General features: G+C 42.0%; 1 protein-coding gene across 1 annotated transcript in view; it reads right to left on the bottom strand.

Moving 5' to 3' along the window:
- Window positions 1-12,249, bottom strand: part of CPED1 (cadherin like and PC-esterase domain containing 1) — a 178,782-nt gene that overhangs the window by 21,631 nt on the left and 144,902 nt on the right. The window contains exons 16-17 of the mRNA XM_069976564.1: window positions 2,490-2,607; window positions 255-391 (exon numbers count right to left, since the gene is read on the bottom strand). Coding sequence (XP_069832665.1) covers window positions 255-391; window positions 2,490-2,607 — 255 coding nt within the window. The remainder of the gene's footprint in view (window positions 1-254; window positions 392-2,489; window positions 2,608-12,249) is intronic.

Below are 12,249 nucleotides of genomic sequence, written 5' to 3'. Positions count from 1 at the left end.
GATTGGTTGCTAGGGGCAAATAAGAAAATTCTATTTTACACCAGTTTAATAAATCTACCCCCATGTGTCTCTTTGAGCTAACAGCTATCTAACAGTGCCAACTGTTTGGAACATGAATTACGACTGACAGGTTCCCTTTAAAGGATTTTCGGCTAATCTCCTAGTTCCTAATAGCACAGAACGCCATCAGACATCTTATGAAGTACATGCCTCAAACTAAAATGTTGCCACAAAAATGATGTCATACATAATACCTTTCTATCTGTCAGACATTGCTGTAGCTCATGATTCTGTAACACTGGATAATGACATTGAAATGGCTGCCACGATATTGCCCTCCAGTCACAAGTCCGGTTGTCCGAGCAGCTCAAACAGGGAACCAACCAATGACCTACACAAAATACAAAAACCTTTCATGCATCTGTTGTTTATTGCTCATTATAACTGCATATTTTTAAAAATACAGATTGTAAAGTCACAGATACAAAAAAAAAAAAATTAGTAATGGACTAATTCACCCTGTTAGGAAAACCATCTAGGAAGTTGCCTATACCCAGTTAAAGGGAATCTGTGAACACCCGGGCCCCACATGCTGACAGTGTGCTGTGGTCAGCAGTCCCCCAGTGAGCATGTTACCTTCTGTAATTTGTCCATAGAGTAGATTATCCTCAATCTGGGTTCTCCTTCTGTAATGAATGAGTCAAAGAGGAGTTGTGGATCAGTAGATCAGTGTTCTGTACTCTGGCACACCTCACCACTGCTTTCTCCTTTCCTTTCTTAATGAATAATTCTACTGCCTGGCCTACTGCTCACTAACGCTGTCAACCAATGTCTCTGAGGACTGCCTACAGAGGACTCATCTGCAATCAGATATAGTTGAATCTCTAAGCCTAACTGTGTTGTAGCTGTAGTCTAGAGGTAAAACAAAAGTTTTTCCAGAGTTTGATTCCCCTGATGGAAATAAAATATAGGGTTTTTTTTTTGTTTTTTTTCCCCTCATTATTGTATTATTTTTAAAGTGTCACTGTTATTAAATTTTTTTGCAGAAATAAATAGTACAGGCAATTTTAAGAAACTTTGTTATTGGGTTTATTAGCCAAAAAATGCATTTTTATAATAAAAAAGCAGTTTGCATTACATTACATACACTGTACACATAGGCATAGCATTGATCAGTGTAAAAGGCCTGTGGCAGGCTCAATGAGCAGAAAGCCAATCGGACTGCATGGAAGCAGGTAAGAGACCTCCGGCGGTCCGATACAGCGATCGAGACCCCACAGTCACACTGCGGCGGTCCCAATCAGTAAGTGACAGGGGACTGCCCCTGTCACTTAGACTTTAACCCCTGTGGCGTTTAAGGGGTTAATGACACGCAGCCTGTCATTAACCGCAAAGGACAGGCTGCTCACTGCAGCTGGCCCCCACCTCCAACATTTAATTTTCATCAGGGAATTAAGCCTAGGTATTAAAAAGTGCTTATGTGCCCCCCCCCCCCTCAAAAAAAAAAAAAGCATAAAAAAATGCAACAAAAAAGAATGGTTTTTAATAACCGTGTAAACAGACCCTTAAAGAGTATTACTAAGGGAGGCAGTAAGTAGTGTAACAGCAGCCTCAGTGACCTGATGCCAAAGACAGACAGGCGTAAGATTTACTTGCCCTGTAAGAGGCTTGACTGCATTAGCCACAGTGTAAGTGACCTCACAGGGCCTAGGACTGAAAGTTGAAGGTAAAAGAAGAAGCAGTAGCAGCACTCTCTTTGACCCAGTAGGGCCTAGAAAAGTCAGCTTCTAAGTGGAAGCAGCAGGACATTGGTGGATCACTGACATATAATGACATGCTGTGTGCAGTGTGCAAGGCCTTTATTTAAAGCGACTCTGTACCCACAATCTGACCCCCCCAAACCACTTGTACCTTCGGATAGCTGATTTTAATCCAAGATCTGTCCTGGGGTCTGTTCAGCAGGTGATGCAGTTATTGTCCTAAAAAACAACTTTCAAACTTGCAGCCCGTGGCACATGGGAGTATCTGTGCCCTAGCTTTGCACCACCCCTCCATTCCTTGTCCCCACCCTCTTCATCATTAGGAATGCCACTGGAACATTTTCTCCATGCTGAACATTGCACAGGTGGCCTATTGATCCATGTCCATGTGCCGGGCTGACACAGGTGCGGAATAGGAGACAATCTGCCTGGAGAATTCCTAATGATGAGGAGAGTGGGAAGGAGGGACGAAGGGGGGTGCAAAGTTAGGGCACAGATACTCCCGTTTGGCACCGGCTGCAAGTTCAAAAGTTGTTTTTTATGACAATAACTGCATCACCTGCCGAACGGACCCCAGGGCAGATCTTGGATTAAAAGCAGCTATCCGAAGGTACAAGTGGTTTGGGGGGGTCAGATTGTGGGTACAGAGTCGCTTTAAGAAGACAGTATATTGGAAATATATGCACATAATAAAGAGAGTAAAGTTTTTTAGCATGCAATTTCATATACCTTTGGCATCTCCAGTTTCACACCTTCTTTGACTAGCATATGATAGCCCAGAAATTGTTTCATTTGTAATGTCCTGTAACCCACATGGCTCATCAGCATAAATAATCAAACCGCAATCCTATCAAATAAACAATATGGCAAATAGGTAAATTATGTTTTATTGTGGGCTTAGCTACAGAAACAAAAATGTACTGTATTTTATTATCCATACTGCTCCAGTATCAAAAACACCATTCATATAGATTATTAAAAAATTGATTAAAATAAACCTAATTATAAACAAATGCAACATCCATGTGTACACCCATTCTCTGCCAGCAGCCACAAGCGAGTATTTTTTTAGTTTACAAACTCACTAATACTTCCCTTATGTCTACTTGTGGCGTTTATAAAAATATTAAAAAAAATTAAATTGCAGCATGCTGATACTGATGGACAACACATTGTCTATTTTTAAAAGTTAGCTAGAGCTCCTTGTGATCACCAGCGGAAATACTGATATATACTCATATACAGCATGTTATTGTTTGTGCTGTATTGTAATCTTTGATGTTATCAATGACATACAGTATATCAAAAGGGGCATTATGTAAACAAAAAATGCTGCAGAAGCATATTGTGTTACTTACCGATATGTCCTAGTTCTAAACTACCCAAAATTATTTGTCCCACCCTGTTCACTCCCCTCCCACATCACATATATATATGTTTATGACCGGGAGATGGTCATATAGGCTGTGGAACTGATTAGATGTGTGGAAATTGAGCTCAAAGACAAGATCCAGCCATACCTCTTAAGATAGCAGAGAATGATGCACTGTCTTCAGAAAGAGGGAATACCTGGCTGCATCGGTGATTCATTCTAAGGTTACAAACCCACTTGCCGGATCTGCAGCGAGTCTCCTTGATGCGTTTTTGCAGCGAGACTCACTGCAGATCCTGGCCCTATACTTTCAATAGCAGAGAAACTCGCAGCAGGGATGTACATCCCTGCTGCGGTTTTGTCTGCAGCCCGCCCCATTAACCCCCCGGCCGCCGGACATTATACATTACCGGGTCCCCGTTCCTGCTTGCTTCGGGGCTCCCGGTGTCTTCACGGCCCGCCCGGCTAATCAGTGCGCTGCGGCGGGGCAGCGCACTGATTGGCCAGGCGGAACGTGTCGGGAGCCGCTGAAGCAAGCAGGAGCCGGGATCAGGTAATGTATATCGCCCCCAGCCCCTGGCCGCACGATCGCCCCCAGCCCCGCAGCCCCCGACCGCACCATCGCCCGCAGCCCCCGGCCACACGATCGCCCCCAGCTGTGCAGCCCCCGACCTCACGATCGCCCCCAGCATTGCAGCCCCCGGCCGCACGATCGCCCCCAGCGGGCGATCGTGCAGCCGGGGGCTGCGGGGCTGGGGGCTGCGGGCGATCATGCGGCCGGGGGCTGCGGAGCTGCGGGCGATCGTGCGGCCGGGGGCTGGGGGCCTGCAGGCGATCGTGCGGCCGGGGGCTGCGGGGCTGGGGGCGATCGTGCGGCCGGGGGCTGCGGGGCGATCGGGGCTGCAGGGGGCGGGCAGGATATACATTACCAGGTCCCCGCTCCTGCTTGCTTCGGCGGCTCCCGGCACGTTCCGCCCGGCCAATCAGTGCGCTGCCCCGCCGCAGCGCACTGATTGGCCGGGCGGGCCGTGAAGACACCGGGAGCCCCGAAGCAAGCAGGAACGGGGACCCGGTAATGTATAATGTCTGGCAGCCGGGGGGTTAATGGGGCGGGCTGCAGACAAAATCGCAGCAGGGATGTACATCCCTGCTGCGAGTTTCTCTGCTATTGGAAGTATAGGGCCGGGATCTGCAGCGAGTCTCGCTGCAAAAACGCAGCAAGGAGACTCGCTGCAGATCCGGCAAGTGGGTTTGTACCCTAAGGCTGTCCGAAATCACTACCCCTAAATCCTTTTTTCTCAAGTATTGGTTAATGCAGAACTGACAATGCTATATGATGCTTGGTAGGGCATTCCTTTTCTCCAAGTGCAAAAGGCTAGGTTTACACTGCTTTTTTTGCTGTCTGTTCATCGTATCCATTTTATGGAAAAACAAAAAAAAATGCTATTACAGATGCTCTTGCGTACCATCTGTTACGATCCATTTTACCTTGATTTACACTATAAATAAATATATCAAAACTAATGGTTTCATTTATTTCTACTACTACACATGTCTAGCCAACTGGTCTGTAGTTGATTGCTCTCTACTACAATTCTTTTAGATGGGCACAACACTGGCCATTCCCCAATCATAAAGAATCACTGGAATCAGGGCCAAAATGCAAAATGATATAACAACAAATTTTAACCATTAAACTAACCACTAAGGATCTCTAACTGAAGAAAGTGAAAAAATCTTGCGTTTTCTATCCGACAGGCATATTTTAAATATTCCTTTATGCTAAAATTCTTAAAAAAAGATGGCTGGTTCAGCTGGCTGACTCTGTGACTAACCCCAATAAATTAGATAACTGATGGCATGTACACAATCCTGACATACTTCTCTATCCTGTTCCATTGTTTATCTGAATGCACCATATGTGTCCACAAGCCTATTTGTGTCTTCACAACACCACCATATGAGTTCTGGTTACCAGAAAAACAGAATACATTTGCGTGTTTCAGGCATACCTCCCAACTTTTTGGACAGCCAAAAAGGGACACTTGTGGTTCACTCTAGGAAAATTTTACAGACTTTTCTATACTCAAGGATGCAGTCACACATACAGGATCTGCTGCAGACTGATTGCACTGCCTGCATTTATTTACATTGATATCTGCAAATCTGCAGCAGATCCTGTATCCTAGGTTCCCATTCACACATTAGTAACCCTGTCTGTAATTAGGGACCCGTAACCACGGACAGGATTATGAATGTGTTTCAGTAACTGTCCGCATTTGCAGGGACCCACTGTCAAATAGGTGACATGGATCGTGCAATGACGTTATCATTTGTGTCATGGACCATGGCCCGAAAAGGGATTTGTAACTCCTACAGATGTGTGTATGGAGCCATAGAAATCAATAGAGTCTGCATGTGAGAAAGGGGCATAATGTCACATGATTCATCTGGATATAACAATATTAAGGATCCAATGTGCACCACATGATGGAAAAATAGGCAAGATTGGATCTATTATAAAGTGAAAAAAAACAGACTCTTTCTAGAGCAACACAAAACGTTTATTGTTGCAAATCGAAATCCTAGGTCAAAAAGAGGGACATGTAAGGCATAAAGAGGGACTTGTCTCAAAGGTAGGGACTGTACCTCCAAAAGAGGGACACTTGGGGGATATGTTTCAGGCCCTAATATCAAATGGTATGTGTTCTAACATAGAATACATGCTACATTCTGCTTTTTAACAGAAATAAACAGCTTAACAATCCACAATAAATTAAATATATGTCGTTTGTCAATAGAAAAATAATAGCTAATATTTAAAAGGCTGTAGGCTATTCTAAAAAAATAGTTTTCACCTCTCTACTTACTACTATAGTGGGCAACTCTCTACTGCTACTTAAAGTGGTTATTTAAGATAAAAAAAGGCACAGCTCTGTCTCCAGGTTGTGTGTTATAATAGAATTGAAAAACCCCAACCAAATTGAGGACAAGAGTGGTGCTGTTTCTGAATGAAATTGGTCATGTTTTCAGGATAATCCCTTTAATTTAGGACCAGAACAACATCACCCAATATAAGTAAGGTTTAACAGTCACAAAGCAACATTAGATATGCCACACATGTGGAAAAAAGAAAAAACTCAATCGGCACTACTACACACTTTCTTTGATCGGCACCATGGTTTGCACATCCGCAGCGATCAGACCTAGGTTAAGGGATAAATGGTGCTCTGTGCCACAGATATAAAAGTCCATAAATCCATAAACAAAGAAACCTAGAGAGGTGTCGGTACTGCTATAGACACTGGAAGAGCCTAGTACTGGTTTGATGGTACCATTTTACTGTTCTGCAACACTGCATGGAAGTAGCCTTAGGGGAGTATGAAAAGGTCTGATGCCATTTGAAAGTATATGGGGGACCCCCTTTAGAGGTGTGAGTGGAAGGGGAAGTTGGCCTATGTAGTAGAGGGTTCCCTTTACCGTGAAGAGTAAGTCCCTGTGGAATATGTAGGCAGAACATGTCTTTTGTGAGGCCACTTGAAGTGGTTGCCACTAGTGGTGCACCTTGCTTTTAGAGGGGGGAAGCACTGCCTGTGTCAGCACCCAGTAATCCCAGGCCGGAGCTGCACCTGGCACTTTAACAGTGAACGCTCCTAATAAATGCCCACATTTTAAAGATGTAGCTGTGATTGACAGAGAGAGAGAGAGAAGTGATTGCCTCCCCCAACCACTCTAGTAGTTGCAGGCAGCATCATGTTTCCTGCCACAAGACACTGCTCCCTCCAGTGCTCTAGTGCACAAGTTACTTAACTTGTGCACTTGCAGAGTAGAGTGAAGAGACCTTAGAGGACTACAGCCAGGTAAGTATGGCTTCCCCCCCTTTAAATTAAACAGAGAATGCCTAACAATGGGGGGTACTTACAGGGGGACTACCTACAGAGAGATGCCTACTGGGTGATGCCTACATTAGGGAGGGGAGGCTGTCTACTGGGGGATTACCCACAGGGGGACTGCCTACATTTGGGGCTACCTACAGGGGAATTGCCTACATATGGGGTTACCTGCAGGAGGGTTACCTACTTTGGGGATATCATTTACTTGTGTGGAAACCTCCAGGGGGACTAACTACAGGGAGGATAACTGCCAAGGAGCTACCTACAGGGGGACTTTCTACATTGGGGGCTACCTACAGAGGAATTGCCTACATTGATGGATACACTTTACTTGGAGCATCAACTACCAGCAGGATATTACCTACTGGCGGTACTAACTACTGGGGAGTTGTTATCTACTGGGGGCCTACTTACTATATTATGGATTCATAGAGGGGGCCTAACTAAGCTTAATCCTCACCGTAATCCTCAGCACTGTTTTTGTCAAATCTTCAGTTTACATAATATGTAAATGAAGCAGTTTTGTGCATTGGGGGCACAGATTTTCCTCCGGCCTGCGTCTCCTCATTTATACTCATCTGGCAATCAGCAGTGATGTGTGGCTGGAGTAATGTCACTGCTGTGCACCAACTAAGTATTCAATGAGAGGCAGCTGGCAGTCAGGGTGGATCAGTGCAGTTAGGGATGTAGTCCCGTCCCCAGTGCACTAAAATGTACATATTAATTAAGTTGAAAGATTTTACAAAAACGGCACTAAGGATTAAGGTAAGAAAGGTACCTTCATTTATTGCTCTAACCTGCTATGGGAACATAGCAGGTTAGAGTCTTCCAACTTGCTGTTATTTTCCCTTTAAATCATTGTAAATGTGACAACTTGAAACATCACTTCAGTGTGCACATACTGTATTTACTGTTTGTCTATAAGTGGCAGAATTAAGGGGCAAGTAGTGCAGGAAGTCAGTAGGGCTCTGTGTTTTGCCACCTCTGAATTGACTACAAACCTTGTTCCCATCCCCTTGTGTAAGATTCAATAAGCACCAGGACACAAAGATGTTCCAAACGCATTTCCTCTACTCAAGTAGCACTGCAGACACTATTTTAAATGCATTATAGATAAAGAGAGCATATTGTGAATGAACTGACAAATGCTCTTTTATGCATTAAAGTTGTCCTTGGTCAACCGCTATATATTTGAAAGGATTTGAAGACAACAATGTGCTCAATATATTTTCATATCTTTTTAGTCTAATTCATTGTCTCTAGTGGTAGAGAAGCCAACTGTTACATTGTAAAGAGAAATACTGAGGCCAGGGACTGTCTACTATTCAGCTGCGATGTTCACTTGGAGCCACAGGGTCTGGGCACGCTGTATAGATATTTAGCAGTGCTACTCCAACTAACATTAACATCAGACAGTTTTGCCCTTGCATAGAAACAATTTGCACAGGGCTTCACACAACATCCTTAAATTCCTAAATGGCTTGTGATTGCTCTCAACAAAGTGCTAGAGGACAACTTAACAGGGATTTTCTTGTTCATACTTGTGCTCAGGTATATGATGTCTAAATCCTGCTGTAATGATGAAGGCCGCTATTTCAAGAGCATTTTAACAATGATTTTTTTTTCCTTCTTTTTCAGAGGATAAATTAAATTTTTATTAATAAAGGAAACATGGTTTTGACAACCCACAGATACTAAAAGGAGACTGATCAACATTATTTTAATATACTTATACAAGATAGAGAGATCATTTTACGTTTTCTTTCATCTGGAAGACATTCAAAAATTGCAAATTGACAACTAACAAAGACACCGTTATGTGCAAGGAGAGTTACATCTATTATTCTGTTCTCACAAATTCAGTTATAAATGGAATATATGACCCAAATTTACCAAGACATCAGATACAAAACATATGCTAAACAATGATGTAGCCTGTTATTAATAAAGAAAAATAAGGCAAGGGCATAGGGTGTGTTATCTAATGATTATTCCATAAAAATATAAGATATATGTACGTGACAGTTCCAGGAGAGATGCTTTATTCTGATCCATTAAAACACAATTACGTATAATAAATAAAACGGATTAAAACAAGGAGTAGCATGTCTCTTAGGCTCAATTCACATGATCATTAATTTTGGGGGATGTCAGTAGAGCGGAGAAGGATAAAACTTCTGTGTGAGATTCCTACTGCTTGTTGCCAGGAATGGTTTCTGCCATTGATTAAATAGAAGAATTAGAGTATATGGGTATGTTCCCACACTGTCTCTTTTTGGCCGTTTGACAGCTGTCTTTTAAAACAGCCGTCATTTTAAGGGCCAAATAATAGTGATTATTTCGGTTGGGCCAAATGTCCAAAAGAAGACGGCATGGGAACATAGTTTATGTTTTGTTTAATTGTGAATTTAGGCCACATCACTTCTAGGCTATGTTCCAACAACGTAAAAACGACAGTCATCTTTCTGGAGCACCAAATAATGGCCATATGTTGGTAATGACGACCCCAAAAAATCATAAAGAACATAGCCCTATAGTGCAGAATGCACTTGGTGACATGCCAATATCATGGACATAACTACAAGGGGAGAAGGGCGCAGTGACAAACTCTGCTTAGTTAAAAGGGGCACATTGTGACTGGAGGAGGGGGAGAGTCATAGTTGGCAGAGGACAACTTGAAACAGGTTCCTGGAAAATCAAGTTAAAGACACAAAAATAATCATTGGCATGTCCTGAGAGCACAGAGAAAACGCAAGCTTTGCACATCCATTTTGCTTTCTACAGTGTGTTGGAAACATGAACAGAGTTTGTTGTTTGATGTCATCATACAAAACAAAACATCTATGTATTATAATGTATCCATGGTATTATAATGTTGAATATTTGCTGGAATATATGAATACGAAAATACAATGAAACCGTTCAAACAATTTTTTTTTAAATTAAGCTAAGCATTATTACAGTATCTGAATTTCATGGGAAATAACTTGCATGGGAAAATGGCACGCATTCTGTTTTGTTTGGGCATCGACAGATGAACTGATGGGGGAAGACAACCTTAATATAAAGATTTAAGGCTTAAATTTAAAGGGATCTGGCCTGATGGTCTGGTCTTTAGACTGGTCATCCTGAGTGTCTGGTTGGGGTCTGGTCAGGGATTTGGTCAGGCATTTATAATAGGACTGGCTTCTGCTCTGTATGGTCCTACCAGTCTAAGGTCAATCAGGCCATCAATAGAAGCAAAACAACGCATGCCAAGGCTAAGTTCACACAAAAAGTATTTTCAATTAATCACGGCCGTTGTTGCAAATTGGAGCACCGCCCACGATTAATTAAAAATATACATTGCATTGAAGTCTCTGAAATCCCGGCCGGAGTGTATACACATAGCATAGACCCTGGCTGGGTTTCATTGTGGCCACACAGAAAACTGACATGTCAGTTTTGTGTGGCCGCTATTCATTGAATAGCAGCCGCACAAAACTGACTGTGCAGACAATGGGAACGACGGCTCCGGCTGCACTTTACATTGTGTGCTATGGGTAATTGGAATGTGGGAACACCCGAATGCACCCACATCCCAATTCAAAAGAAATTAAGTTCATCCGGCCGTTACTGCAGTAAACTGCAGTGTGTGAATTCGGGCCAAAACATACATGTATCCTTTTAAACATAAATACGGACCATATTTAATGCACTTTGTAAGAATCCACTTTAAATAATGCAGCAAAAAGCTTCCTTTCATCCTATTTTCATTAAAAATCGGTATTTAATTTAGTAACATGTAGCGATAGTTAACACATATTTGTAGGGAGGTCATTTGGTGAATGGAGCGTGAAACTTAGAACATCTAAAGCCAACTTGTAGTTAACATTTTATGTAACTGTGAAGTCACCAAATAGAGTGTAATACTATCAACAACTCTGTAACTTTTCCAAAAGATGAAAGGCTCGCTGACCCCGAGCATATTTACAAACTGTCAGTCAAAGCAAAGATGAGAAGGACATAAGGCAACATAAATGATTAGACAGTTCTTCACAGTGTCTGTTTCTAGAAAGCCTGGAGCCTCATACTTTAACACCAATTCTAATGTGTCTGGACCAAAGTGAAACGTCACATTGCATGCTACCCATTAGAACAAGAGCCCTGTGTCTAATACATTATTAAATAGGTGTTTCATAGTATAAAAAGTAATATTTAGTGATTATATTACAATACTGTAATGATACGAGAGGAAAATCTTAACAAATCCATAAAATAATTTTAGACAAATAATTTTCTTTTTGTAAAAAACATTTATGTAAATTTTGTATTAGCATAGTTCTTGAGCTGTGTCATATTTCTAATTTTGTACATTAGAACACAATGGTAACATCACTTGGTGTTTTAGTTGTATGTTTCTGAATACTAATTTTAAGATTCAGTTTTATAAAGAGACTGTCATTTCACGCTATACATTAGAATTGCTATTATTGTTGAGCGGACTTGACAAACTGTTTGGGTCCGGCAACGTTCTCTGAACCCGAATGCCTCGCATTTGACTCCTGGCGTCTGGAGAAATTAGATGCCGTCCTGGGGCTGTCAGGAAAACATGGATACAGCCTATGACTATGTTCACACTACGTAATTTTTCGGATGCTGATTGAGATGGAATCAGCATCTGTTCTTTACTGCAGGGGCGGCATTGCATTGAGGTCAATGCAATGCTGCCCGCTGTGTTCACACAGCGTTATGTTCTTTAATGTGAACAGTGTCCGGAAATAATAGCTGTTCACACAATGTAATGTGTGGAATCATAAATTCATAAAATTACAAACGTGTAAATCATAATTTTTCCGCAGTTGCAGATCCCCCAAAAATATGGGGGTGTGAATGAGGCCTTACTATTAGGCAGTTTTGATTTAATTTTGATGCAAGCACCAGAATAACCACAATAAGAGTATAAAAATATAGCAAGACTTGCAAAGCTGAGGCAATGTTAACCATAATGTTAATTTTGCTAAACATTTAGTGAAGTCAAATGTAGAATCAAGTTTTATTTTTATAAACTGCTTAATCAGAAAAGTGAATTTGTATTTGTCACTAGGGAGATTTAAGTTCCAGGTTAAATATGCTAATTTAGTCTATGTTATATGCATTATTCATAGAGTTATTTAATTATTTTACACAGCTACTACATACACCAGAAGTTCCCTGCAGTAGCCTGGCGGCACTTCACTTGCAC

The sequence above is a fragment of the Dendropsophus ebraccatus genome, chromosome 1 (assembly GCF_027789765.1).
Source record: "Dendropsophus ebraccatus isolate aDenEbr1 chromosome 1, aDenEbr1.pat, whole genome shotgun sequence".
NCBI classification, from domain to species: domain Eukaryota; kingdom Metazoa; phylum Chordata; class Amphibia; order Anura; family Hylidae; genus Dendropsophus; species Dendropsophus ebraccatus.
This window is presented reverse-complemented; position numbering and strand designations above follow the sequence as displayed.